General features: G+C 53.0%; 1 protein-coding gene across 4 annotated transcripts in view; it reads right to left on the bottom strand.

Moving 5' to 3' along the window:
• Window positions 1–1,266: 1,266 nt before the first annotated feature.
• The window catches only part of PAX2 (paired box 2), a 79,461-nt gene continuing 52,773 nt past the window's right edge, over window positions 1,267–27,954 (bottom strand). For 2 of the 4 annotated variants that reach the window (XM_059052453.2, XM_059052452.2), the window contains 5 exons: window positions 22,614–22,789; window positions 20,049–20,175; window positions 6,122–6,223; window positions 3,767–3,853; window positions 1,267–3,265 (listed from right to left, as the gene is read on the bottom strand). In XM_059052453.2, the coding sequence (XP_058908436.1) occupies window positions 3,144–3,265; window positions 3,767–3,853; window positions 6,122–6,223; window positions 20,049–20,175; window positions 22,614–22,789 (614 nt within the window). In that variant the 3' untranslated portion in view covers window positions 1,267–3,143. Of the gene's footprint in view, window positions 3,285–3,766; window positions 3,854–6,121; window positions 6,224–20,048; window positions 20,176–22,613; window positions 22,790–27,954 lie in introns of all 4 variants that reach the window. The other 2 variants (XM_059052455.2, XM_059052454.2) reach the window with 1 other exon arrangement.

Here is a 27,954-nt window from a genome sequence, read left to right on the forward strand (position 1 = left end):
GGGCACAAGAACAGTAAGGGTGTCTGAGAAAACCAACAGTTCTCCCACTTCCCCACCCTCAGACTCACACAGGGACATGTAGACAGACCCACGCAGACCAACAGAAATGGGAGCCGGCGACCGACCAACCGACCCACATTATAGGCGCCTGTACGCCCTCAAGATACACCCAGACCGCACCACCAATCCTAGCGGCTGCTCGCCCAGGCCGGGACTCTGCCAGAATCAGGGGTGCGCGAGGTCGCTTGAGCCCTCTGGTTCTTCCCCGGCCTTGGCAGGGCTGGACACTGTCTCGGCCCGGAAATAAATGAGCAGCGAGGAAGCTGGTGGCAAGCGTCTGTGGTATCTGTGCGACCTGGGGGATAAAAATTGAGGCACGGAGGAAGGAGATGGGACAGCAGACAACCCCCCACCCATGCGGAGAGGGCTTCCAACGTCGCGTTCTGAGAGCCTGCACCCTAAGTTTGGGTGTGGGTGGAGAGGTAGGGAGACGAAATCACTGACTCGAAGGTAGTTTCAAGTTTTGCAAAGCGAAAACTCCTCGCCCCGAGGTTGGGGTGGGGGGGCAGGCAGACTCGTCTGGGCCATTGCCGGCTTTCAGCTGCCGACGAGAGGGTCTGCAAAGGGGTGGAAGGAGGGTCTCAGCAAAGGGGTGGGAGGAGGGTCTCAGCAAAAGGGTGGGAGGAGGGTTTCAGCAAAGGGGTGGCAGGGGTGTCGCAATGGAAGTGCCCTTGGGAGGATTATTGAGGGTTTATTTGAGATTGACCAGTGTGAGGGAAGGCCTGTCCCAGAGACAGGTAGAGACAAACCTGGAGCCATGGGGAGTGACATACAAAATTTTATTATTATTATTATTATTATTTATTATTATTTATTTGTCATGTGCAAAAAAAAAAAAAAAAAAAAAAAGGAAACGAAAAGAATCAAAACGAACCGACGCGCTGAAAGCGGCCAAGGAGACCAGAGCCATCGGGGGATCTTTCGAGGGTTCGGCTGGGTCCTGGGTCTGGGTCCCCTGTCACGCCAGCCCCACAGGGACTGGAATGGGACGGGCCTCGGAGTTTGAACCTCAGCTCCCTCGCTGCCCGGCTCGGGCCACTGGAGCCTGGCCGGGCACCGGCAGTTCCCTTAACTATTCTCTTCTCTCGCTTTCCTTTTCAAATAAAAAGGCTCGAAGGGGAGAGAGATCTGGGCGAGGACTCCAAGCCTTTTCGGATTTGTTCAAGGATTTTTATTTATTTATTTATTTATTTATTCATTTTTATTGACTTTGTTTCTGTTATTTCGAGTCGTCACGATCCACGGGTGAGGAGACATGCAGGGCGCATCGCCGCTACCGAGAGAGCAACTACGGGGCAGGGCGGCCCGGCCGCCGGCGCCCCAGGGCGCGCGGGGCACGGCCTCGAGGGGCGACCCTGGGGGCTGGAGCTGCCACCTCTGATCTAGTCTCAGGGGGCAAGGCAGCCAGGGCAGGCATGGGGAGAGAGGCCGAGAGAGGGAGAGAGACAAGAGAGACGAAGACTGAGAGAGACAGAGTCAGGGGGAGAGAAGCAGAGAAGAGAGATGGAGAGGGGAGAGATGCAGAGGAGAGATGAGGAGGAGAGAGCGAAAACAGGGAATTACAGAGAAATAGCCAACAAAACAGAGGCAAGAGGAGTCCACAGGACCATGTTCGTCATTTTGCATAGAGATTTCTTTTCTTTCGTAATTTTTTGTAACAGAAAAAAAAAGCCCCCCTCCCCCAGGACGTGCTGTGCTTTAGTGGGCGTGTAGCTGTGTCCCCCCCTCCCCCCCCAGCGAGCGGCGACTCTCACAGCACAGACAGCGGGGCGTATCTACAGGCAGGACGGGCGGGCAACTGGGACTCTACCCGGTGGGGCGGGGCGGGGCGGACGGGGCGGGGTTATATACACAGGGGTTCGCCTTCACACGACACACACCGTCTTTCTACGAAGCAGCAGCCTGTTGGGTTTTTGTTTTTGTTTTCCTCTTTTGCAAAGACCATCATATTAAATAAATGTAGACTTTTTTTGCGGCCCTGTTCATTTCCTGCCAGAGGAGGAGGCTGGAGGTGGGTGGGAGGGGGTGGAGTGGGCAGCCCCCCACCTTCCACCCCGCGCAGCTCACACGCCAGCTCAGACCCTGCTCCCACCACCCGCAGATTGAGAGTCTGTGTCGGGGGAGTGGGGGGGCATCAAGCTCGGGGAAGACCAGTGCCGCGGCCTGCGGAAACTGGTCCTGAGGCAGGCACGGAAGAGCCTCCGGCGGGGCAGCGAGTTAGGGAGGAGAGATGCAGAGCGTCGTGGGCTGGGAAAAGGACGGGCAGGAGAGGCAAGTGCGAGGTCGGCAGGTGGAAGAGACGCTGAGGTAGGGGCAAGGCGGGGCTGAGAGTCTGGTCACAAGTAGGAGATGCCTGGGCCCTGGGGAACTGGGCAGTTCAGGTGGAGTAGGGAAGAGCCAAGAGTCGGGCTCCGTGGGCGCGGGCTGCTGGGGCCTGCGTGCCTTGGGTCACAAACCTTGGAAACACCTGACAACCCAGCCCCTCCCACCCCGCCCCCGTCCCCGTCCCTAGAGCCCGGCCCTCACGCCCCCATTCCATTCCACCTTCTGGGCAGGGCACAGGTGGGGGCAGTCCGGTTGGCGCCGGGGTGCGGACTTTTTCCCGAGGGCTTGGCAGGAGGCTCTTCCCCCTTCTGCAGAACATCGTTTTGTTGTTAATTTCCTTTGCCCAGCGAAGCCTCCCGGCGCCGGAGCGTCCGAGACGGGCTGCTCCGGGGCTGGGCCGCGCTGCAGTCCGCGCTGATTGTGTGTCACAGAAACGTGTCCCCCGCGCAGCGGCGGGCCTGGCCAGAGTCCGGCGGTGTGGCTGGTTGGCTCCCGGGTCGGCTCGGGCGAGGCGGGGATGAGCTGGATCGGGCCCTCCTCGCGACGCCGCGCAGTCCAGGCAGGCGGGGAGGGGCGGCGGGCGGGATTGGGGGCGGCGGGCCCGGGCCTGAGGGTCCCGCCCGCGGCTCCACCCGTCCTGTCCGGCCTCCGACGGGGTGAAGTGAAGGGCTTGTAGGGGTCCTGGGATGGGGTGGGTCTGGGGCGGTGGCCGGGAGGCTTCTTGTCGCGTCGATCCTCCCTCCCTCCGGGGTGGGCGGTCAGACGGGGACGATGTGGAGGCCAAAGCTGTCGGCCTGAAGCTTGATGTGGTCCCCGCGGTAACTAGTGGCGGTCATAGGCAGCGGCAGCAGCGGCAGGGGCGGAGCCCCGGGGGGCGGCACTATAATAATAAGGGGAACCTGGAAGTTAACACAGGAGAAGAATGGGCTGGGTGAGAGGACAAACAGGAGAACAAAAAAGGAAAGAAAAGCAAAGCAAAGACCTCCCCGGGCTGGGGTCTAGCAGGGTCCGGGCAGGGAGGCACTGGCTGGGCTGCGGGGCTGTTTGCCCCCAGGAGAGCTGCATTCACCGGGTGGGAGAGGAACCCGATTGGTGACGGCCGCCGCCCGACTGCGGACCTTCAGGGGGCCCGAGGGTGGGGGCGGCGCAGAGCCTTCCAGCGACGGGGAAGGGAGCGGAGGGGAGAGTTAGGAAGGGGCGGGAGGCGCGGGCGTCCTCTAGGGATCCCGGGGCCTCAGTGCTGCGCTAACGAGCCTGCCCGGCTGGGCACCCAAAGGGCGGGTCGCGGGGAGTCGGACCCGCGTCCGGAAGCAGCACTGCCGAGCTGGCCGGCGGGCGGACGGAAGCGTTGAGCCGCCGGCCAGCCAGGTGGCGTACTCACTTAGTAAGGCGGGGTTGCTGAATCTCCAAGCCTCGTTGTAGGCCGTGTACTGGGGATGGCTGTACGGGTTGCCGGAGAACTCGCTCCCTGCGGGAGGGCGAGGGAGTCGGGGTGAGACACGCGCAACGCCAGAGCGGACCCTACGTGCCCGGCCAGCGGCCTCCCCCGTCTCCGAGGTTCAGGTGCAGCGGGCAGGGTAATGCCCACTGCGGGCGGACGGCAGGGTGGAGGCGGAACAATCCACCTGGTCCAAATGGGGGGAGCCCATGGGGTGTGTGTGTGCGTGTGCGCGCAAAAGCACCGACCCGCCTCGCACACCGGCGGTGAGGTAACTGCGGGGCGGTGCCCGCCTGGGGCTCCCCCCGCGGAGGCGCTCCGGGCCACCCAGGAAGCGTTTGTTCCAGGTCCAGGAGCGCCTACGCCGCTGAGTTGCGGGCCAGGGCCTCTTCAGTGGAAACTCTGGTTCTAGGAGCCACAGCCCCACAGGGTGGAAGCGGGGGAGGGTGGCGAAGACAGGCCCTCGGGACACTTTGTCCCAGAAAGTCCTGAGAATGGCATCTCAGCATGGTGCCAGTAGCAGGGGTGGGAGCTCTGCTGGGAAACACCCCCTCCCTCCTTTCCCTCTAGAGATTTGATAGGTGGGCCACGCAGCAGGGGAAGGAGGCGGCGGGAGGCAGGTGGACTGCCCGCCGGTTCTCAAGCGGTGAGCGGAGGGCCCCGTGGGCTGGGAGCCGTCGGAAGCTGCTTCCCTTCCTTCGCGGGAGAAAGGCCAGGCCTCCGGGTTTCCCCCTCGCCCTTTCTCCTGTGTGATGACCCCAGACTGTTTACAGTGATCCCTAACCGCGGGTTAAGTAGAGGAGAAGGGGCCCCTCTCGGAGAGGGAGCTGGGGTGGGGGTGGGGGATGCAGCCACTGGAAAGCCTGTTTATTGACGAGGAGGGAAAGCATGCGTGCAGCAGGATAATGAGCTTCTGAGCTCAACTGTGACCAAGAGGAACTGAGCTATCTCCTTCCCCATCGCTAATGAAACAAGTGTAATTTCCTCATCAGCACTAGATTCTGTTTAACGACTCCCCCCTTGCCACCATGAGCTCTCTGAGGCTCCCCTCATCCCCATCCCCTTGCAGACTCCCCCCTCCCTCACCCCCTGCCTCTCTAAGACCTCTGCCAGCCTCCACCTGCTCCCTGCTGGAACCTTCCCTGAAGAATCTCCTGGCACCCAACACTTCTATTCGCCCTACCCCAAATCTGGGCAGGGATACCCTCACCCACACCAGCAGCTCTCCTTACCCAGTTCCTCCAACTCCCTTCAGCCCCTATTCTACAACACCCAGCAGCAACCTCCCCCTTGGCCAGCCCCCTACATCCACCTCTGCTTACCCAGGGCTGTCCCTGAATGAACGGTCCAGGAATGGGGCCAGTCACCCTACTCTATCCTCCCCGCCATGAGAGCTGAGCTTCAGGGAAGGGGCACACAGAGGGCAGCCAGCAGGACAGGAAGCAGGCCCAGTGAGTCTCATCCTCTTTAAGACAAGAGTTTTTTTGGTGCTTCTGTGAATAGGAACTTCAACTCTCTTTGGCTTCAAGCCCAGCTCCCAATCTGGGGTGAGGGGTTGGGGAGAGCAACCTCCAGCTGCAGTCACCAGACCCCAAATGTGGCTCTGTCTCTCTGATCCACACAGCCCAAACCCAGCTCCTCTCAGATGGGGACGGGTCAGAGCCCCCAGGAGCAATGAGGGCCCAGGGCTCCTCTCAGGAGATGTGGAGGAGCTCCAGCTTGTCTCTCTCTGAAGCCAGTCTCTCTGGTTCCTGCCACAGTCTGTCTTCTGTTCCTCTTTCCTTAGGGAATAACTCCCTTCTCTCCCTGGGGTGGGGTCGGCTCTCAACACTGGTCTTCCCTGTGGGTTGGTGTGGACCAGGGTGGCTTTGTCTGAGTGACAGACATACCCCTGGAAATGGTTCTTGGCTCCAAGTTTCCATGGAAACCAGGGTAGACTCTTCCAAGCAGTGTCAGCTGGCTTGGGGTGGGCTGGGGCACTGAGTGTGGAGCTGAGGCTGCGTGCTCCCGGGCACAGGCTGGGGTGGGTGGGCACTGCAGAGGGGCCAGGACGTACAGAAGGGTGCACAAACTACTGCAAGCACTTCTGCAAGTCCCCTCCCTGGATTACTCATGAGGGAGGATGAGGGACCCTGGATGCAGCCTCTAGGGAGAGAGAGGGATAGAACAGCAGTGGTTTGCAGGGGAGGAGATGTTGGGTCTCCCCCAGCCCCAGCCTCAGACTACAGACCACTCAGCAGCTCACCCACAGTTTAGCTACTCCCACCTAAATTAGGCAGCTGCAGCATTGTCACCTACCAGGCACCATTCCTGCCAGGGTGGAGGTGGGGTAGCTTCCCTGGCCAGTGGGGGGCACGTGAGGGGGGTAACCAGGCAGAGTGGTGCTCGCCATGTCACGACCTGGAAAAACACAAAGGGGAAGGGGTGAGGCCTGGAAGAGAGGGGCCTGCCTCTGATCACACAAGGGTACTCCATGGAAAAGAAAGCGCTGAGTGCAGACATGTAGGGGCACACCTGAATGAGAAGGTCCAGGTGTGCCCTTACATGTATCTAAGCTTACTTAAATGTCCTATGATCAGCTGTGTGTATGCACCTCTGCTCTGTGTAGCTCTTTGTGTGTCTCTCTGTGCATGTGTGTATGTGTGTTTGCCTTTGCTTGAGTCTCTTTGTAGCCCAAACCCAGATGGAGAAGGGAGGGAGATGACCTGGTTTTACTCCTCCTTCCCAGTGAGATATTCAGCTGTGGTCTATCCAGTAGCCAAATGGACCTCTATCATCTTGCTCACCTCTCCCCTCTTTAACACCCCATCTTTCCTTCAGGCTTGGAGGACACCCCACCAGCACCTGTACAGGAGCTGATGGGTATTCCTTGTCCTCTCCAAGTGAAGCTGCAGGTGCTGGGCCTGGCAGGTGTGAAGAGTGGGGGGCCAGCCAGTGGGCTGTTTTGCTGTCAGTGCTCATGGCATTTAAATGGTAGAAAACCATCCCTGAAGCAAATCAGGAGCTTTGAGCTAACAGTGCAAATGGATCAGATCAAGTTCCAATGAGCAAAGTCTGCTCTCCCCACTAGCTGCTAGACTTCTGTCTCTGGAGGTGTTTATTAGCTAGAGTGTGGAGAGTGGGAGGAAGGGCTTTCCTAGTATCCTGGAGTGAAGGCAAAGCGAGCCAATCTTAGGGAGATACCCATGGTCCACAGATATCTCTGGAACACAGTTGTACCTGAACGGCCCCCCTTCCTTGCCTGCCCCCTCCATCTCCATGAAGCGGTCACCGCCTTCTTTGCAATTTAGCATGTTCCAATCTCTAATGACAATAAATTTGTCCTCTCCCATACTTCCATGCCCTAGAGACTACTTCATCCTTTCCTGGGTCCTGGGCCCCCTTTCTCCTCTCCATATTTCCCTTACACTCTTCTTCAGCCAGTGCCACTCTCCCACTCTAGTGCCTCTGTCCAACCCTGGGAAGAGGTGTGGCTGGAGGAAGGCACGGAACTAGGCATCTCTGGCCCACTTTCTTTTCATCAGTTGCCCTAGACCTCATCCTCCCGATGGCTATTCCAAAGCGTTTCTCTCTCTCCTTGCCACTCTCCCCTGAAAGTCGACCTCACCTGCAACTTTCCTGAAACGTGTGAGTTTCCTCACCGCTACCTTAGCACTTGATTCATCCTTCCCTAAGTAGACAGAAATGCAGCTCAGGCTTTTGTATTCCCAGCTGCCTGTGAACCTTTTCATTAGCTGTCCCACTGTCACCTCGATCCTGACAGGAATAAAAGAGATCACCTTCCCCCGAGTCAGTTCTACTGACCTACTTGAAGACCATCAGACCCAAACCTCTGGAGTCGTTCTTGACATAGCACGCCCAGCTTTGAAGTCAGTCGCTGGGTGTTGTCAGTTCTCCTTAGCAATATCTGTTATATCTGTCCCACCTTCATTTCCTCCACCACCTCCACAGCTCAGCGCCTAAGCACCTGCCCTTGGTCTGCCACAACGGTTTTTTTGCTTGTATTTCCTGCCTCCACGTTCTTCTCCTTCACTCTGTCCCTCACATGGCTGCTTGGCTAGCCCTCATGAAATGCTGCTTTCATCACATCACTTCCCTTGTAAGAGCTATCATGGATTCTCTGTAGTCTACAGTTTGGGTGTCTCTCTGGCAGTCTACACTCTGCCAGGCATTCAAAGCCTCCCAGGTACTCTTCCCCAGCAAGTTTTCTCAGCTCTGATTCTCACCCCTTCTGGTTTAGTGTGACTGTTTTCACTGGCTTGGATGCTGTGAAATCTCTGCTTTTGCCACCTCATTTTCTTCTTCTTGCTATAGTTTCCCTTTCCTTCCCTTATAAGCTCAAGGCTTAAAACCCCTACTATTCTACCCATCGGAGAAGTTTCTCTCTTCTAAACTTCTATAGTGTCTGTGCTCCATGGTTTACCACGTCACTACAGTTCATGAAACATCAGCCCTGTTGTTTTCCTCCTCAAACAGATCATAATCAAACAGAGGGCAGGCCCTGTCTTCTGCTCTGCCATACAGTTGAGAATACAGTAGATGCTCAATAAAAACGTATTGATTAATTCTCTATCGCTCTATTGGACTTAATAGCCAATTCCAGGTGGGTTATATTGTTTTCTGTTTCATATATGTTGGTGTCCTCTGAAGAGGTAAAAGTTGGGCAAAATGTAAATGTTTGAATCTGCTTTTTTTCTACAAATAATTTGAACAATGGATCATGAATTTTTATAAGATGATGAAAGATTTGTACAGGATGATGAAAGTGAGGGACTCATACGATGTGACTCAGCTTTATCATGCAATAGAATGATTTTCTCTCTACTTATTAATATAGCTAATATCTTACATTTTAAAACTCAAGAACAAACAACAGAGTGGAACTGTCGAACAAGAGATCATTTTGAACTCCCAGAGAGATAGCAGAGAGAATCTGTGTTTGCTCTGTGTGGGTTTTCTTTCATTGACTTCTACTGTCAACTAAATGTACAATCCTCCTGACGATCTCTCAGTGGAGAGGACTTCAAGTGGACAAGTCAGCAACATCTATCAATTCCTAGAGAGATTAATAATATGGCATTTCATTGTCAAAAAAGGCCTAAGACAGAGGAGAGTTAGTGAGGATGTAGAGGTTTTGAAAAGAAAAATACAGAAATCCAATTCTTGGTCTTGTGATCCTAATGTCCACAAAGCAGTCAGGAAGAGAAGGATGCTTCCTTCTCAATAAATAGGAATTTAGATGCACCTGAATTCTGATTTTCAGCTGCATAGCTCCCTCAGCTTTTCACACACAAATTCCTTGTACTCTAAGGTTGTGTCACACAATCCCTTACTTAGCTTCAGGAGAGAAGAGGAAATGTGGGATGACTAGAAAGGTGTTTCCAGCTACCTGGAGGCACCCCACTGCAGTGTTTATTTCCACTGGATCTTTCTCTTGCAAATGGTCCAACTTCCAGCATATAGAAACTTTGGCCTGCTGAAAGTCAGCCACAGAACTGTTGATTGAGAGACACATTTCCAAATTCTATTTTAAAAACTAAATCTGGGAAGTGCTATTCAAGCATTTTTTCAAGGGTGAGAGAAGAGACCCATGATGAGGAAAAAGCACGCAAGCATACGGCTGTGATTCTGCTGCTTTGGATTCTGTAACATCATTACAGTATCACTGGATTCTGTAACATCAGTACAGCATCACTACCAAGAGGTGCCCATTCAGGACCCCTGAGCCAACAAAGGTATAAGCCACTGCATACAAAGCACCCTCAATGGCTTCATTAGCACACAGGTGACACCTGAAGAACAGGAACAAATTGACCAAACTCTTGCCAGAGCCATATATTCTTCTGGAACACCATTGTCAATAATGGAAAACACACACTGCAGGAAGTTTTCAAATTACTAAGACTGTCGTACCATTTGCCCAGCAGCATTCTGCGAGCAAACTTCTTTTAGTGAGTGAATATGAACGGGTAATGGAATCTGTGCAAGGAAGAATCGACAGAGTACTGGGCCTTGCATTACTACCGATGGGCCGACAAAGGGGAGCAGAGACAGACTCTAAAACTGTATGACAGCACAGCCACTTCCTTCAAGCAAACAGGCAAAAGTGCAGAAAGAGGAGAAAAACAGCTTCAGAGCAGAATACATCAGTTATAAAATATGTGTCATCCGACAGACGATAGGAAGCAGTAAAGCATTTGCTTTGCTCACTGACAATTGCCAGGAACATGAAAGCAGCACCAAGAATTACACATGGATAAAAACCCACATGCTACAAGAGGATGGGCATTTCATGTTCGATAACTGCTTCCTAAGATTACAAAGTTTTAAAGATGGAAGAGCCTTCGAGATGATCAGTCTCACATCCTGTTTTAAAGTTGAGAAAATGGGGGCACAGAGAGGCATCGTGACTTTCCTATGGCTACAGAGTTAGTAACTGACAGAGCCAAAGTGTGAAGCTAGGTCTGTACCACACTGCCTTTTAATGATAACATGAAGTCAGATACTCCCCAAAAGAGCCAAAGAAAAGGAAAAAGAAGTCATCTGACAAGCAAAATCTCATATTGTCACTGCTGTCATTAGGATGAGGCAAGAAAAACAGGACACAAAGAATAAAATATTGACACTGAAAGTCTGTAGTAAAACCCCATGGGGTGAAGTATCAATCTCTTTGGAGAGTTTTCTGAAAAACAAAGAGGCTCTTCAAGAAACAGGAGTAGTTGAGAATCTAAAGTACCCAGAAGTGTTAGAAGCACTGTATTTGATGAGGATGTCTTCTCAGTTCAACTGCAGAAGTCCCTGAAGATTCTAAAGCTAATTTCTACAGCAATCACTACATCTGAATCAGACAGTGCACTTTTGTCAGACATTCCTTACCAAATGGGCCAGATCAAATCAACTGTTTTGGAGAATCTGAGTGCAGTTCCTCTTACAAGTACAGAGAAAAGCAAAGTGAAAGACTTTATTAAGAAAATTTCAGTCACCGGATAATTTATGCTATTTTGTCAGGTCTTAAGATCCAAGGGCAGAGTTGTGTTTCTGCTTGCACCTAGACTAGCTAGCATTCACTGAGCACCTACTATCATGCTAGGCACTGTCCTAAATATTTTCTATGTATTATCTCACTTAATTCCCATATCAACCTATGATGTTGATCTGTTTTTAATCTCCATTTTATAGATGAGAAACTGAAACTCAGAGGGGTTAAGTATACAAGATTTCACAGCCAGTAGATGACAGGACCTGGACTACAGAACAAGCCGTATACTTGGGAATGGATTCTAGAATGACATTCTCAAATAATGTAGACCCAGAAAATAGGTATTTGGCCCAGGAAAGTAACCTGGGATTATGCTAAGCGAATCCTTCCTATAACAGAACATCTTGTCGCTTCTTGTTTCTTGCATGTTTCAGGTTCTTCCATTTTCTACAGCAAGTGTTTTAAACTGGGGTTCACCAGTCTTGTAGGATGTCATGGATGTGCTTCAGGGAGTCCATCTAAAGCTATACATATGATGTTACAGATACATATATGTAATATCTAGATGGTTTTTATCATGTTCTCAAAAGTATTCATGACTCAAAGATTAATAAGCAGTGTTTATAAAAGACCAAAGAACCTTTGTTTTTTGGTGTAAGAAAGACACTGATTTGTTTGAAACTATTTGAATTGGACCAATAAACCAGATCATACAAAGAATAGTAAAATAACATGTGAAGAAGTAGGGAGGCTTATCTCAAGTAAGGCAAATGTCAGCGTCCAGAAGACCAAGGAAATAATAAAAAGGAAGCCGCCAAAGCAGCAGAGATGCTTTAGTTCAGTGATGGCAAGACAACAGACTTATTAGACACAGATTTATACAGTAAAAGTTATATTCAATCAGTTTAGAGATGCTTTCCCTCAGTATCTTTCTCTGAAAATGAGCACTTTTGCTATCCACTTGACACTATGGAGGACCCTAAGGCCAAAAAACATAACTCTTGTTTTACTATCCTAACCTCAAGTTGTGTCTGCTTCTCATAAGGTCGTGAAAATGAAGACATTAGATTGCTTCAAGGTTGGCAGTCTGTGCCTGAATTTGACACAAGCATTTATAATACTTCCAAGAATACAGTTATTAAATTTGTAATTACTGCCTAAATATACTGTACATTTGCATTTACTACACCAATTATGATCACTTTATGACCAATCCAAGTTATACAGAATACACCAAAGTAACAAACTTTAAATCTGTAAAAGATGCTTTAAAAGGAGAAGGGAAGAGCTTTCTACATACTTCATTTTATTCCTTATTTCCCGGGTTTCCAAATTCTCTGGAAGTTTCTCCTGGGGGGCAGAGGTGCCTGTATGAGGGTCCCCAGCCCCAGGCTCTGTCTTGACCCCATAGCTCTGCATCCCGAGGCTGGCCTGCCCTGGGCTCCGGCAGACGGGGCTGTGCTTGTAGCTCAGGGCGGCTGCACTCCCAGCCGATCTCACCTCCCACCCACAGCTGGACCTTTAGTCCCCGGTGTGTCCTAGGCAGGGATGCTGCCCAGATCTATGTGGGCTCAGTAAGGTCTACACCTCGACAGCCAACCAACTGGACACAACCGGTCATGCTGTTCCTACCCCTTCTCCCAGCATGCAGCCCTTCATGGGCCATGCTAGCCTGCTGGCCTAGGGCCCCACAAGAGGTGCTCCTTCTAACTCAGTTGGACCATGAATGGAGCTGCAGCCTCAGGATCGTGGAATAAGGACAGGGAGTGTTGGGGAGAATCACATTCTCAGGGCTGAAAGGGAATTTGACTATCCTCTAGTCTACTCCCTCATTTTACAGAGGAGGAGACAGGCTCGGAGAGAGAGGAAGACATCCCAGCCCTCCCCATGGTTCACTTCCCCAGGATACCCTCTCTGGCTCCACTAGAAAGTGGCAGAGGAAGACTGGAGTTGGGCAGGTGTTGGCACTCTGGAGGCTGGGCCCAGGCTCACTGATGGGCTCAGAGCCCCTCGTGCTGGGTGGGCAGAGGTTAAGCCTGTTTGCACAGTCTCCCGATACTCCAGGTCTCCCAGTTCCTCTCCGGCTTTATTTTGTTCTCTGAGAGCACTGAATTGTCAGCTCTAATCCTTCCGAAAGCGCAGCGTTTTTCAGGCGCTCTGTGTAAGTGAAACCCTAATCCCAAGGAAAACGGCCACTTAAGCTGCCGGAGCATCAGGCTGCTCTCCGAGCCTGCCACAGGATTTCCTCCGCCCTGCCCGCCAGCTCAGCGCCCCCGAGAAGGAGAGGGGAGCATTCCAGGCTGAAGGCGTGCAAAGCCCTCTCTGAAATAACAATAGTGGCAGGGCTTGCCTCCCAAAGCTCAGGGTTGAAAAAGTGCTGGCTTGTTTGTCCTGAGCAGGGGAAGGAAGGATTCTGATCACCCTGACGAGGGTGGGAGGTCTTCCTGTCACCTTGCGGATGGCTGGCTCTCCGGGGGAAACAAGCTTTTAGGTCTTACCTAGGTGACTCTGAGCCCACCAGGACATTTCTGAGCCCTTGGTCCCAATACATACCTGTAACATTCACTGGGACACCCCTCTTTAGGGTTTCTGGTCATCCAGAAAAGGTTGGGTTGGCTGACTTCACTTTTACTTAGCCAACCTTTTCTTTCTTCTTAGAAAGTGCCGAATAATGGAGTAAACAGGCTTAGTACTGGGGGATTCCCCCCCTTTGGAGAGCTCTCCTTTGGGACACCCCAAGCATCTCTAAATATCTACAGCAGCAGAAAGGTTCCCTATAACCCAGCTATCCATGAAAACAGTGCCCAGTGTTTTCTACTAGGCAACACTTTTTTGTAGTTGGCTACTACATGCATTTGAAATAAAGCTCGTTGATTTCTCAAAAATACTTTGATTCAAATTCAAACTGTCCTCTCTCCTTGATCTCTAAATGAATTAGTGAGACCATGCCCTGGGGGGCCAAGCACAGTCCATTTGGTGTGCTCAGCCTTTGGGTCTCATGGACAGAGGGAGGAGATGAAGGAAGGAGTCAAGAGGTAAGGCCCAAGGTAATGGGCCAAAGCTGAGCTCAGCTTAGAAGACCATAGAACTACATCTTTGCTAAGATGCCCGGGTACCCTTCATACCTTCCTCCTGCTCCTCATGCCTCTCCTTCCCTCTGTAGCTCCATTAGCAGCCTCATGTGCTTCTGCCCAAGGCACCCTGCTGGGGAGGGAAGCCCGTCACTGCTGGGATGGCTGGTGGGCACAGACATGGGTGTGGAACTGGGGCTGGAGATTGTGGTGGCACAGCTTTTGTTCTATTCAAATTTGACCTGACTCTCCCAGTCCTAGAGTAAATTAATGTCTTCTCTTTGCAATATCTTTTCCCTCTAGGGGTGGACTGGATAAAGAAGGAAGGGAAAGAGCCCTGATCCAGTGACTCCCTAGGCTGCAGACCCAGGGCACCCACATTATCTGTCAATGTCTCATTGCTATGGAAATGCCCCTGTAATTAAATCAGAGCTGAGGTCTGGGGGCTGGAGGTCCTTGGGGATGTAGCTGGAGGCCTCAGGGATGTTTGGAGGAGGCTAGCCTCTTCCCAGTGGGCCTTCTCAGCTGAGGAGAAGCCCTCTGGCTTGGTTTGGCCTCCACAGCAACAGGCTCTCCGACTTGCCGCGTGTCTGAAGTTGCCCTAGCCCTCTCCTTTCAAGGTTGGCGAGGAACTCTGATGTCTGTGCCCTAAATTCCTCAGCTAATCACGGGCTTTGAGCTGACAGACAAGGCTAGGAGACTCCCAGCCTCCTTCAGAAACATTTCTCAGCCTTTATTGCCCTCTCCTCCCCCAAGGGGCTGGCCAAGGGCTAAGCTGTTTGTTTTATGGAGGGAAATGCAGTCGCATTGGAAGGGGGTTGTTAACTACAGGAAAGAGGCACTTCCTAGAGGTCCTCAGGACTCCTGGAGCAGGAGGAGGAGGGTTTCCCAGGGTCCACACCTCTATCTGCTAAAAGGCCACTTCACTAACCATCCTAGATGTGGGTAAGGAGTCTGAACTTCTAAGAGTCTGCAACCCTTTCTCAGAAGCCGAGCCCATACTACTCTCTCTAGGCCCCGGGGGCCAGCCCCTGCTTTTCTTTGAACTTTGCCTTACTGGCCTCCTCCACCTCTGCTCAAATTTACCAGCTTCCAGGAGACCCCTATCTTCTGTTCCCTCTCCCCACCGTGGGCACTCCCCTCTTAGGACACATCCACATCTCCTCCCGGATCTTAGCTACAGATTCCGGCAGAGCTGCAGTCTCCGGGCATCAAGAGAAGTTTCTCCCAAGCTCTTGAATAAAACCACCTTCTCCCCACCAGTATGGAGAAGCTGACAAGGTTTTTTTTTTTCCCCCATGAGGGAGGAATGGACTGTCCCTGTTACAGTGCTCCAATGTTCAGACATTTTTCCAAAGAAAAGGGAAGACTCTCTGCTGAGACTTAGCAGTCTGGGAACTTGGATAAGCAGGGGAGAGGCTCTACTTTCAGGGCTGCCTGGGGCTCCTCTCTTTCCATGCCTCCAAGTCCCAAAACAATGTGCTATAGGTGCCTTCTTTGCCCTTTAAGATCTCCATTATCTGACATTTGCTGAGCAGTGGTGGGGAAGGGGATGTGGGATCAAGATCTGTGATCAACACAAAACATACTTCTTTTTTCTCTTTTTTAGAATGTTAAAAATGCTTACATTATAGTTGTTTTTGGATTGTTCTATTATCTCTAGTTCTTAGGGGTATTAACTGTCCTGTATATTGCTTCTGCTAACTCTCCCTCATGATAGTTTGTATTCATATGAGGTGTGTAATTTTTTATAGTGAGCTCATCTTTAGTGATGGATTTTTTTTTTTTTTTTTTTTCTGTGGGAGTCCCATGTGCCCTGGATTGTAGAATGTCTCTGCAAGGAAGGTTTGCTCTTGTTCCTGCTGGGGTTTCTGAGTGGGTTACTATCCTAGACAAATTTTTATGAAAGTTCTTAGCTGGGAGTTCCTGCCACATCCCCATGGTATAAATTTGGACTCAGGGTCAGGCTTGGGGGTCTCCATTTCTCATGGAGATGTTATTTTCCCTCCCGTGCTTTCCTGAGCCCCTGGGATGAGTTTGTGTGTTTCCTGCGCATAGATAGCATTGTCCTGCTCCATCCCTGGCTTTACTCAGGGGAATGCTGACTTCTAGTTTCCTGCTTCTTTGGGGCCCAAGGTCACCTTTTCTGTCTGGTGTGTTACAAACCCAGCCTCCCCCAATTAGGGTCTGCCTCCAGTGTGATGCCAGCATTTCTTGCACCAGAGGGTGAGGTTTGGTTGTGTGGTAGCAATTCTCATTGTTATATTTATCCAGCTGTGTTTTGGTGAGTTTAGCCTGCCTTGTTTCTAGATATCAATCTCATTCCTCTATAACCCCTCCGGGACTAAAATGAGGATGGCGAGGACTACACTTGCACAAAGCTCTCCCAGTGCTCGGCAGTGAGCCTCACCAGAGGCCAGTGAAGCCTGCTCACTTGGTGTAGCAGCTCTGGGGCCCGGTGCATCCCTCGGCTTCTAGAGTGAGCATGGAGAACCGCAGTACCATCCCCGACTTCCTCCAGCACTGTCTCGTTCCATTTGGGCTCCAGGGCAGGGAACTCGCTCTCATTATCAGGGTAGATTTTCGCCAGGTGAAGGGACCCTCAGAATTCTCAGAAGCATCTCCAAGTGACTTTGGGACTCCTGAAACTAGTACTCATCTTATTCTCCCAGATCAACATCACTGCCAAGATCCCCTCTATGGCTGCAGAGCTGGCTAGGCACAGGAAGGGAGGAGTCAAGGTGAGGAGGCTATGAGGAAGGGGGGCTCTTTTCTACCAGCGACAGGCGACTTGAAGGCACCAGCACAGTTGGAGTCAGAGTCCTCACTGAAGAGGCCCTGACCCAGAGGCCTGTGGGACCACTGAGGGGTTGATGGCAGCCCACTGTGGGGTCCTTTGGAAGGGTAAGAAGGAGGAAGAAGGTACCAGCCACAGCCAGACAACCTGAGGAAGCCTGGGGCCAGAGTGCCCCCCACCCACTCTCTCATCTAGTTGGTCCCTTTCTCCTTATCACTTAGGAGAGACTCAGCTCCGTTCCAGACCAGCAGCCTAGAGCAGTGGGCTGGAGAGAAGAGATGCTGCTGAGCTAGAGCAACCCAGCGGCGGGAAAGTGGGTGATAAATTTAAATAACCAGCTTGACTTGGCAGCTTGCTGAGTTGTGATGCAGTAAAATTAAAATCTCGGCAGAACTTGCAAACACTACTCAGAAAAATCTTTTGGGCTGAGCCCCGGCCTCTGGCAGCCACCCTTGCCTGCAAAGTGATTAGCTGTGTCCTGGCCCACTGGGCCCCATTCTCCCCTCTACACAATAGTCCAGGCTCCTCTCTCCTCTCGGTCCTGACCTTGTGGAACAGCTGCATCAAGTGGCTGGTGAAGTTTGAAATCAGCCTCCAGTGCCAGGAGGTGGCAGGAATATCAATAAGGTCAGCTCTTCAGGTTGGGCTAGGGCTCCCTGGGCTGGTTTCCTCAGGACTCATTCCCAAAGGTTTGCAGCCTCAGCTGCCTGTCCCTGGGGAAGAAGATGAGCTGGGGGTTTAGGATGTGGGGGATGAAGAGGGCTCCATGAACATCTTGGCACACTCAAGCCAGGCTGTGGTCACAGGATGCCCTCCTGCTCTCTCACCTGTAGCACATACCTCGCCAGAATCACCTGCCGGAAAGTGCCTCCCCTTTTCCTCCTCCACCAAAGCCCTTCATACTCTCCAACCAAATAAACTCTTAAGGAATCTTGGAGGGCAATTTTTACAAATACACCAAAAGCCCCTCCCATATCCCAGCTATTCTTGGAGCCCAGTTCTAGATGCCAACATCTTTCTAGAAAATCTCACCCGAAATCCACCTCTCTGGTCTGCTCTCTACATCACTGCTCACCCCTACCTGCGAACTCCTGGCCTGAAGGCTAATGTGCTGGACCCATTCCTGAGATGATCCATGAAGCCTCTGGGCACTGCCCTCTTTCTCACCTTGACAGTACCTCCAGCAAATTCTGTGCATCCCCATAATAAACATATCATGAATCATTCATCTTTAATAGATATGCAAATTAGGAGGATGTAAAATCAACAAAGATCAATAACTGCAGCCATTTAATTGCCAGCAAAAACATTTTAAGAATGAGCATAATCTGTAGCCCTTTCTCAGGTAATGGCACCATTAATCCAAACATTGGATCTTGGCCTAAGTGTAGAAAAACCATTCCCTGCCCCCTCCCCCCTCCCACCACCCCTCCTCCACTTCTCTACACACTTCTCTCTTTTTGGTAATTTCCAGTTTCTGAGCGAGTTTCCCTGTCATTACCACTGGTGAACAGCTCCGAATGTTAATGGTTCTGCTTTTGTTACTCCTGGCTTGATTGAAATGTCGCATACAGATTGAGATGTTAGTGCTAACTTGCCACCTGGGAATGTCAAGCTGGGTCTGAAATGAACTTTTCTCACACTTGGATCCAGATGGATCAGCCAGAGATGTTCCCAGGCTGAGCTGGGACCATTCCAGGGCCATGGGGGGGAGGCAGGCGGGGGATGCTCAAGTTGGAGGCACTTTTCTGCACCAGCCTGAGTTCTCCTGCTGCAGGAACCCTACCCCAAAGATCCTTCTCTCCACCCCAGGAAGCCTCTGCCTTCTAGACTGTGGCCCTGGGCCCAGGGAAGCGCAGCTGGGGTTAGAGAAAAGTCTCCTGGGCTCTGTTTTGCTGCTGCCTGGGGTGGGCCACTTTTGGGAAGTGACCACTGTAACTCTCAGCAGATCAGGAGAAACATGGCCTGGCCTGGACCATCACTCTTTCTTGGGTCAGAATACCCACAGCTCAGAGAGCTTCCGAACTGGGCTATGGAGGGTTCTTGCCGAGGGCCGGTTGATCATAGGCTGTATCCTGACCCAGCTTATGTTGTCACTCCCAAAAGCCCATCTAGGTCTCCGACACTCCCAGAACTCAACCTCTGATCGCCTAGCCAAAGAGCTCAACTCTGTCCAGGCTGGAAACAGCTGTACCAGGACACCCCTTAGGGAGAATCTGGGAGAGCTAACAACAAGGCTCTCCCAAGCCCCCCAGGTGGAGGCCAGGTGGCCACTTGCAGCCCCTCGCAGACCTGAGCTGTGCTCAGAACAGCTCCAAGTCAGAACCAGTGCGCTGTCCTCCAGTGGGGCCATGCCCGCTCCCTGTCTTTGGTGACGCTGGCTGCTGCCAGGTCCCTAGGCCGCCTCCACTTGCCTTGTCGGCAGGTAACGCCTCAGTGTCTCCCAATCGCCACCAAGACCCTTCTCAATCATTCTGTCTCCCAAGGAACAAATGGCACATTGGCTTTAGTGTCTCCAGAATAATTAGGTGAATTTTAATAACACCTCAATGTGTGTCTCTCCCACTTGGGCACTTTCCTGGCCCGGAAACCCTTCTGCAGTGCCAGCCGCCTTCCACAGCCCTCAGCTCTGTGGCCTGGAGCTTCATCAGCTGGGCTCTACACTGCGCTGCACCTCAGCCTTCCTCTCCTCTAGCTGCCTCTGCTGTTCCTCCCTCATCCATGCCAGTGCCTGGACTGGGTGCCCCCTCCCCCTGCATTTTGACTGAGGGACGGGCCGGACCCTGCCTGGCCTTGAAATCAAGCCTTGGTCTTAGTGATTTCTCTGGGAAGCTGGAGAAGGGCTGAAATAATTGAGCTTACCTATAACCACATAGCCAGATGCCACGCTCTGAAGCCCAAAGCCACAGCTTTGGCACACCAGGCTGCCCAGAGGAGAGGAAAGCAGGTCCCCCAGGAGCCTTGGGGACACAGGAGTGTGGAGACTCGACACTGGGCACTCATGCTCCACTCTTGCCAGCCCGGCCTAGTTGCCCTCATTCTCCTGCACACATCCTAACAAGAGGCTCATAATTCCGGCCACCTTGGTGGAGGCAAGAGAAAAGGCAAAGAAAGAGGCAACAGGATGGGCAGAAAGAACCAGCCCTAGCCCCTCGTGGCTTTGACCTTTCCAGGCTGAAGTGTACAGAGACCCTGACCACGGTTTTTTTACTCCCACATCTGCACACATCTGTTCAGGAAGCACCCTGGGCTTTGGAGACTCACTCTCTCTACAGAGATCATGGCAGGAAGCCCACGTGTCACGCTGGGCCCCAGATGGCATGGGCTGAGGCGCCCCCCACTGAAAGCAGTTTCCCACCCTCCTGGAAGCCCCCTTACCGGTCACAACGGGGTATGTCTGTGTGCCCGACACGTTGCTGCCCAGCTCGGGGTTGGTGGATGCAGATAGACTTGACTTGACTTCATCAAGCCCAGGGGTCAGGGCTGGGAGGGAGTACTCGTTCCCCTGGGAGGAGAGAGAAAAGAGACAACTCACTATTGACATACACACATGTGGAGAGAGGGCTCGGTGTGCAGATGGGGAGGAGGAACGGGGAGCCCTCCCAGATGGGGTGGAAGGAGATGGCCAGGCAGAGGGCGGGGAGTGTGGGAGGGGCCGGCTCGATGGATGATGGAGAGTTGTGTGTGGGTGGGGGCAGACCTGACTCTGGGAAGCTGAGGTGCAGCCTGTACATTCTCGGCGGGTATCCCAGCACCCTTTACATCTCTGTAGCATCTCTTGTCTAAGAAGCCCCAAAGGCAGGGTTTAGCAGTGGGAATCCCCCTGCTGAGAGGCAAGCGGTGTTTTAAGGTCCCCCATGGGTAGGGAATCTTGGGGAGGAGGGGCGAACCCTGACATGATGGCAGAGGCTGTAGCTGGCGGAAGGGCCTAGTGGGGCCTGGAGCCTGGCACTGCTGGGCTGGCTGACCGGGTGCTGGAGCCCCTTTTTAAAAAACAAACAAAGACTGCCTCACGGGCCCCTCGCTCTCTGCCTGTGCACTGGGGTATGAAATTGGGGAGGGGGAGAGTCCACATGGCTAACAGAAGGGTGGGAGGGGGCCAGTCATTGACTCTGAAAGGGTGTCCTGCCTGAAACACTCGGGTAATTGCCTTTTTATTGCAGCCACCGCCAAGCCAGACCCCAGAGCTGGGCTGACCAGGAGCCTGCACGAAGCAGGAAAAGTTGCTCTGATTAATATTACGTTAAATTAAAACTGATTTTCTGCTCTTTCGGGTCCGTTTTTTTCCCCTTCCGCTTCCTGACCCCCCCAGAGGGCCCCCTCCCCTCCCTGGCTGGACAGGATTGCCTCGTCATTTCCAATTCCTTCTCGTATTGATCTTCCTGTAGAAATCAGTTTTGTAATTAGCTGCAAATTAGGCCTTCTACTGGGGGTGAAGCTGCCCCCTGATTTATCACCAGAGTAATTCGCTGTGATCGGAGAGAAATTAAAATGAACTCAATTAGGCTTCGGATTTGCTTTATGGGCCCTGCTCCGAGTTTCAGGGGGAAAAATGACTGTGCTGGTGTTTAATAGTCTAATGAAAGTAAATAAAGGTTATTCATTGTAATACAGCCAGGGACTCGGGGAGGGTGCACCAAGCCGCCTGCCTCCGCCGGCTCCTCCTTTGTTGGTTTATGGCTCAGGGCACCTTAAAAAGACTTTTGATTTTTGTTTTATGAAGACAAACAGCTTACGGGATAAAAGGACGGGCGGGGAGAAAGGCGAATGGCTGGGAGCTGTGGGAGTCCTAGAGTGGAACTGCGCCGTGCAGGCTGTGCGGCTGCGCTGGTGCGTGCGCGTGCGGGCGTGTGCCTGAGTGTGTACACATCGCAGGCTGTGCTGTGCTGAGGCCGTGGACCTGGGCTGGGCTGTAGCGGGAGGTGGGGGATGGGTGTGTGCTCACGCGTCGGAGCGTGTGCCCAGGGGGCTGTCCTGGTGTGTGTGTAGAGGTGGGCGTGGAAGTGCGCTGAGCTGGTGGTCTGTGGGGGCGTGCACACCTACTGGCTGATGGGCTGTGCTATGAGTCCTGTGGGCTGGGCGGTGGGTGGGCAGCTAGCAGGTGGGTGGCGGTGGTCTGTGAACACGGGCACACAGGTGAATGGGAGCAGTTAGGAGATGTGTTTCTATGCTGTGTAATGTGCTGGTGTGTTGTGGGGTGCATCCCATGCTGTGTGTTCTGGGTTGCTCTTCATCTGTGGGAAGTATGCGGTCTGAGGGGTAGGCTGTCCGGAGGCAGGCACGGCGGGCTCACCTCCTGACGCCCCAGGCTTACTCAGACTTTCTGTAGGACCCTAGGGGCATTCAGGCAAGGGACGGTCCTGAGTACTCTATGCCAGAAGCACAGAATGGCAGGGCCGGAAACGCCCTGTCAGATCATCTGTCCACTCTTCATTCTACAGACGGGGAAACAGGATAGAACTGAAACTGAAAGGGGATAGGATTTACCTACGGCCATACTCGCGCCCAGAACTCACCCTTTCTAACTACCATATACTATGACGATTTTCTTAGCTCTGCTGTAATGTCCCTGTGTGACCGTGTTCACACAGCGCACCCAAAGGCAGCACACACGATGCTGGGTGTGCGTGTGGCTAACCCACGTGTGCACGTCCTCCAGAGGCCTTGCTCTGCCCAGTCCCTTTCCACTTCTTTTTTTTTTTTTTTTTTTTTTGCCGTACGCGGGCCTCTCACTGCTGCGGCTTCTCCCGTTGTGGAGCACAGGCTCCGGACGCGCAGGCTCAGCGGCCACGGCTCACGGGCCCAGCCGCTCCGCGGCACGTGGGATCTTCCCAGACCGGGGCACGAACCCACGTCCCCTGCATCGGCAGGCGGACTCCCAACCACTGCGCCACCAGGGAAGCCCCCATTTCCACTTCTGCAAGCAGAAAGCTCCTTCCTCACCTGCTCTGATTTGATGTGCTCTGATGCCTGGAAGACGTCAGGGTAGGAAGGACGCTCAAAGACCCGATCCAAAGCTTCTAGCTGCTGCTGGGTGAAGGTGTCAGCTCGCAAGTGCTTCCGCAAACTGTCCACGCCGCTCTGGGAATCTCCATTGGGGACTGAGCCCTCAGACACATCTGGAGGACACAGGGACACTCGGGGCATGAGCGCAGGTCAGCAGAGGCACACAGTGGGCAAAGGTGACGGGCACCTGGCTCGGCCCGCAGGGCTTTGCACCCCTGCTGGGACCCCTTACTCCCAGTTTTCAGGCTGGAGGGGCTGGCCCAGGGGCTGGCCATGCCTCAGAGACCTGGCTGAGAGAGCCAGAGCCCCTGAATGTCCTGGGAAGAGAAAGGGAAGCTGTCACAACTCGGGGGCGTGGGAAGGACTAGTCAGAGGCGGTGGAGCCAGAGGGATTCCCAGGGGCCATCTCCCCAGGGCATGTCTCCCCTGAGCCCCTTCTTTCCCCTGGCCTGGATCGGCCTGGGGGAGGAGCTGGGTGTCTTGGGCCAGCATTACCGAGCCTGTGGAGAATTGAACTCGGCTCTGAGATGAATTTCAGTTCCACTGACTCCAAGGGTGGAAAATCATCAAATCTCCGAGGCTGAGTGTAACATGGAGACTGGGTGAAGTAATTAACTTCACCACTGAGAGAGGAGGGACTCAGGGCCCAGCTGAGGCACTCTGCTTGCACTGGGCCAGGCCTGAGACTGGAGCAGGAGGACAGCAGGTGGCACGTGAGTCATGAAATGCAACTTGGGCAGAGACTGAAGACTGGGTCCCTGTAGATGCTGCTGTGCCCGGGCCACCCTCCTCAGCTCGTCCCTGACCTGGACTCTGGCTAGGCTCCTCCAGAGGCCAGCTCCTTGGCCGCCTGGTTCCTCCCGCAGTCTCTGCAGGAAGCTGAGACTCGCCCCATGTATGAATAGCCACGGTGGTGCCACAAAGTGCCCGCTCCCTGGGGCTGCAGGCCAGTCCTGTCTGTGCGCTGCTCTCCCCAGGCCTCCCACCACTCTGCTACCCCTCCCTCCCTGGACCTGCCCTCTATCCCGGTCCACTGGAGTTTTCAGAGTTCACAGCAGGCCGAGCGCCTGCTGTGCCCACGCTCCCTGACCCCCCACCCTGCAACTTCCTGGGCCCAAAGCTGGGTCCTCCCAGCTGCAGCTTGGCCACTCCTTGGCTTCCCTAGCCCAGGACCAGCTGGGGAGCCTTGGGCCTGGGGCCCGCCCATGCTGTAGGCCCCAGGGTGTTCCTCTGGGACTGTTATATATATCAGTTTATAGGTGATTATATGATATGATATAATCAATATTGCATTATATACAGTAACACCGTACAGTATCATTCAGGAGAGCATAGAAAATATTACGTATTGATTAACCTCAACCTGCAGCCATCCTCTCTTGCTGGCCTCCCAGATGGAGCAAGGGGGTCTGCTTTCCTAATGGGACTTCCTGTCTTCACTCGATCCTGGAGGGGGTGGGAGAGCAAAGAAAGGGTGTGTGTGTGTGTGTGTGTGTGTGTGTGTGAGAGAGAGAGAGAGAGAGAGAGAGAGAATGGAGATCAGGATCATGTCTGAGGTGGACAGACAGACACAGGGACAGCCTTGATGATATTTCTATGTTCCCTATGTTCCTAAGGCCACAAAACTTGCTTGTTGTGTTTTTTTCTGTGTAAGCTTCTGGAATGATTTTCTGTCTTAGAGGCAGTGTATGTATCTCTCTATATGAGTTAGGGTGTGACATATTTATTTTTCCCTTTCGCGTATTTTCTGTATATATGCATTTCTACATGGATAAACATCCAGATAAATAAGTGTCTGGGTATGTGTAAGTGACAGTCCAGGAACCTTTCTGAAAAGGTGCATGTGTACGTGTGTGACTGCACGGGGGGTGTGAGCCCACGTCCCCCCATGTTTCTTCTGTGCCTGCTTCTCTCTCAAGGATGTGCCATCATCTGAATGCTACCCCCTTGGAGCTATTTGCACGTTTTATTGTGTCTAATTCTCTCTTGCTGGAGTCCTCCTACCTTTTTAGGAAGCACTTCTGTCAGAGCAGAGGGAGACTGCAAGTGTCTTTGTGTGTGGTTACTGCAGTGTCACCAATGAGTCCTGGGAAGTAAAGTGCATTTGTCTGTGAACATGGGCTCACATGTTATGTGCATGGGTGTGTGCCTATGTGTGGTGAGACTCATACTATGCGTCTGTGTAAATTTGTGTATATGCCTGTGTGTGGCTTGGCCCAGACCGTGTGTGTGTGTGTGTGTGTAGGGGCCGAACTGAAGCTTTGTCCTCAGGTCACTGGCTGGAGGAGTCTCTTTTCCTTCATTTATTCAGGGGCCCTTCAGATCTTGACAAATCTGTCACTCTAAATTTGCGAGAGATTATGGTGCTCTCTCCCCAGCCCGCAGAGAGGTGATATATGATATCTGCTGCCCCTATTGATTGCCTGATCTGGTGGCAGAGGCCGGCGAAATGAACTTGAAATGAACATCATGCCTCAACTCATTGTGCGTATAATACACTACTTAATCCCACATTTTTCAGCCGCTATGGAATTCAATTGATCAATCATGTTCCACTGATAGTACTGTTTTAGGGGTTATTGCTGCTCCCTCCACTCACTGACCTTTTTATTTATTTATTTATTTTTTGTATACTCAGGCCCTGGTGATAAAACAGGTTACAGAGGCAGGATGGAAAGGGGGAGGGAGGAAGGAAAGGCAAAAGGGTGGCTGCCACTGGAAGAGGTGGCCAAGGGTCTGGGGAAAGGGAGGAAGAGGAGAGGGAAGGGGGGTGGGGCAAGGAAGAGACAGAAGGTGCTAGAGGAGAAGAAAAGCAAACTAGTCTGATGCAGGTAGGAGAGAACCGCCAAGGGAGGCTGCAGGAGGCTTGAGGAAACTCCTCAAAGGAGAAGGAAGGTGATAGGGAGGTGGGAAAGGCAGCAGTCGTGATGAATGGCGAAGGAGCACAAAGAAAGTTCTGGGGGACAGGGAGGACAGCCACAGGGCCAAGGAGAGGGCAGTGGCATTACTGGTGGGGGACAGGGAGGCAGTGTCCCCCAAATCAGCCAGAGGGCCCACAGGCTCTCCCCAGAGGCCAGGGTGGTGACCTTCCCTCAGCTAGAGAAGGAAGGAAGGAGTGAAGGCAAGGAGGAAGGGCGGGAAGGGAGTGAGGGAAGGAGGCCGGAAGAAACCTGGGCTCAGAGGTCCAAGGAGGAGAAGGTCAGGGAAGAAGCAAGCCCAGAGGCAGAGGCAGGGCAGAAAGAGAGAGAGGAAGAAAGGGAAGAAGCTTCCTACACCAGACGCCTCAGGAAGCACAGGCTGGGCTGAGGGCCCTTGCTACAGGAATAACCCAGCTGGTTCTGCTTTCCTGGAAGCCTCTGTATCCAGTGAGGAGGGTAGCCTGGGGCCTGGATGGGGGTGGGGTTGGAGGGTAGAGGGTGGAGGAGGAAAGAAGAAGAGAGTTGAGGAAGAGCAAAAAAGAAAAAAGAACATGGAAGAAGAGAATTGAAAAGGAAGAGAAAACAAAGCTGTTGTCGGTACCACCCACTTGCAGGGACCTCCTCAGGATATGGAGAGAGAGGGCTCGGATGGGGCTTCCCAAGGTAGAGTCTCAGAGGTGGCAGCAAGGGAGAGGGATGGAGCTGGGCTATGAGACACTGCCAGGCCCAGGCACTGAAGGGCTCTCTGGCAGAGCTGGGCTAACATGGAGGAAGAGGCAGAAGCAACTCCTGATCTGGGCTGCAGAGTGAGCAGCAAGGAAAGTAATTAGACAGCACCACCCCCTTGTGCCAAGGAGCCAGGCTGGGAGTTCCCTGTGGGCAGGAACCATGACTGGTGCATCTCTGTAGATCCAGTGCCAAGCATGGAGCTGGGCACAGACTTGATACTCAATGGATGAATGAGTGAATGAATGAATGAATGAACGAGGCTCTCCCGGGTAACATTCAAAGCCAGACCCCTGGCAGAAGGCCTCTGGACCAGCCACCTGGCTGGCTTAGCATCCCAGGACACCCAGTTACCTGTCGGGCAAGTCCCACACATCCTTAGCTGTCAGAAGATATGTGAAGACCCACGACAGGCCCCTGGGCAGACTCATGCCCTTTCTTCACCTGCCCCACTGCTTGTTAGCTTCCAACAGCATTGACTCTGGTCCACAGAGGCCCTTCCCACTCTCACCAACACCTTCCTGCCCACCTCTGGTACTTCTACCCAAGGACAGAGCACACCGTGTTCCCAGTTAAGAGTGAAACTTAACCTTGGAGCTGCAGAACTGCCATCCAAGGCAGCCGGCAGAGGCTGCTTGAGAACTGGGCCCAGAGATGGCCCCTATGTTGGACTCACCACACCACGGCCCTGGTCGCAAAGAATAGGATAAAGTGGGTCTATCTGCTCATTTTTGGTTCCAGGGAAGGCCTTTCCTAAATGACAGAGCAGGCCCCCAGACTTCACCTTGACGGGAAAACCAGCCCCTCCCTTGTCAGGGCTCCAAAAGGAGGGCTGGAGTATGATGCTGTATGTCCTGGACTTCCTGGAGCAGTTCTGATTTCCAATATTCTTTCCCACTCTCAGGCCACATTTTCCGACTGAGGTTGGAAAATGTGGCTGCGAAGGTTTAGTAAGACCTCCCAGAGCAAGGAAGATACCCTGTGCTCTTTGGTCCCATACATGGAGGATTCAGTCCTGTCCTGCTGTCCCCTGCCCGGCCACCATCCAGTAGCAGCTCACAGTACTGTGAGCTTGGTCCATGCCATTTAATCCTCCCAGCAACCCTGCGAGGTAGGTGCTGTGATACCCATTTTAAAGATAAGGAAACTGAGGCAAAGAGAGGTTAAGTAGCTTATCCAAGGCCATGCAGCTGGTAAATGACAGTTGGGATTTGAATTCAGGTCTGTTTGACTCCAGAGCCTGCTTTCTACATCATTTCACTCTGCTGCCCAGGTGCCAAACCCAGGGGACCCAGTTGAGGGCCACTTGGCCCCATCCAGGACACTGCACCCCTCCCAGCATCCCCTCTTTTCTACTTTGCACCCTCCGTACACTGAGGCTACCGCCTATGGCCCCTGAGCTGGCTGAGCCCAGACTGCCCAGAATGATGAGGGGACACCTGGTCCAAACTCCTCATTTTAAGATAATTAAAACTAGCAGGGTGGGTGGTGAGGTGGGGGAGGGGAGGTGGCCAGTCCAAGGTCACACAACTGCGTAGTAGGACCCTCAGAACTGGAGCCCATTCCAGGTGCTTTGTCCACTATGGCATGAGCTGTAGCGCCTCTGAAGGAGAGTGAGCTACCATAAGTCCTTT

The sequence above is a fragment of the Kogia breviceps genome, chromosome 2 (assembly GCF_026419965.1).
Source record: "Kogia breviceps isolate mKogBre1 chromosome 2, mKogBre1 haplotype 1, whole genome shotgun sequence".
Classification (NCBI taxonomy): domain Eukaryota; kingdom Metazoa; phylum Chordata; class Mammalia; order Artiodactyla; family Physeteridae; genus Kogia; species Kogia breviceps.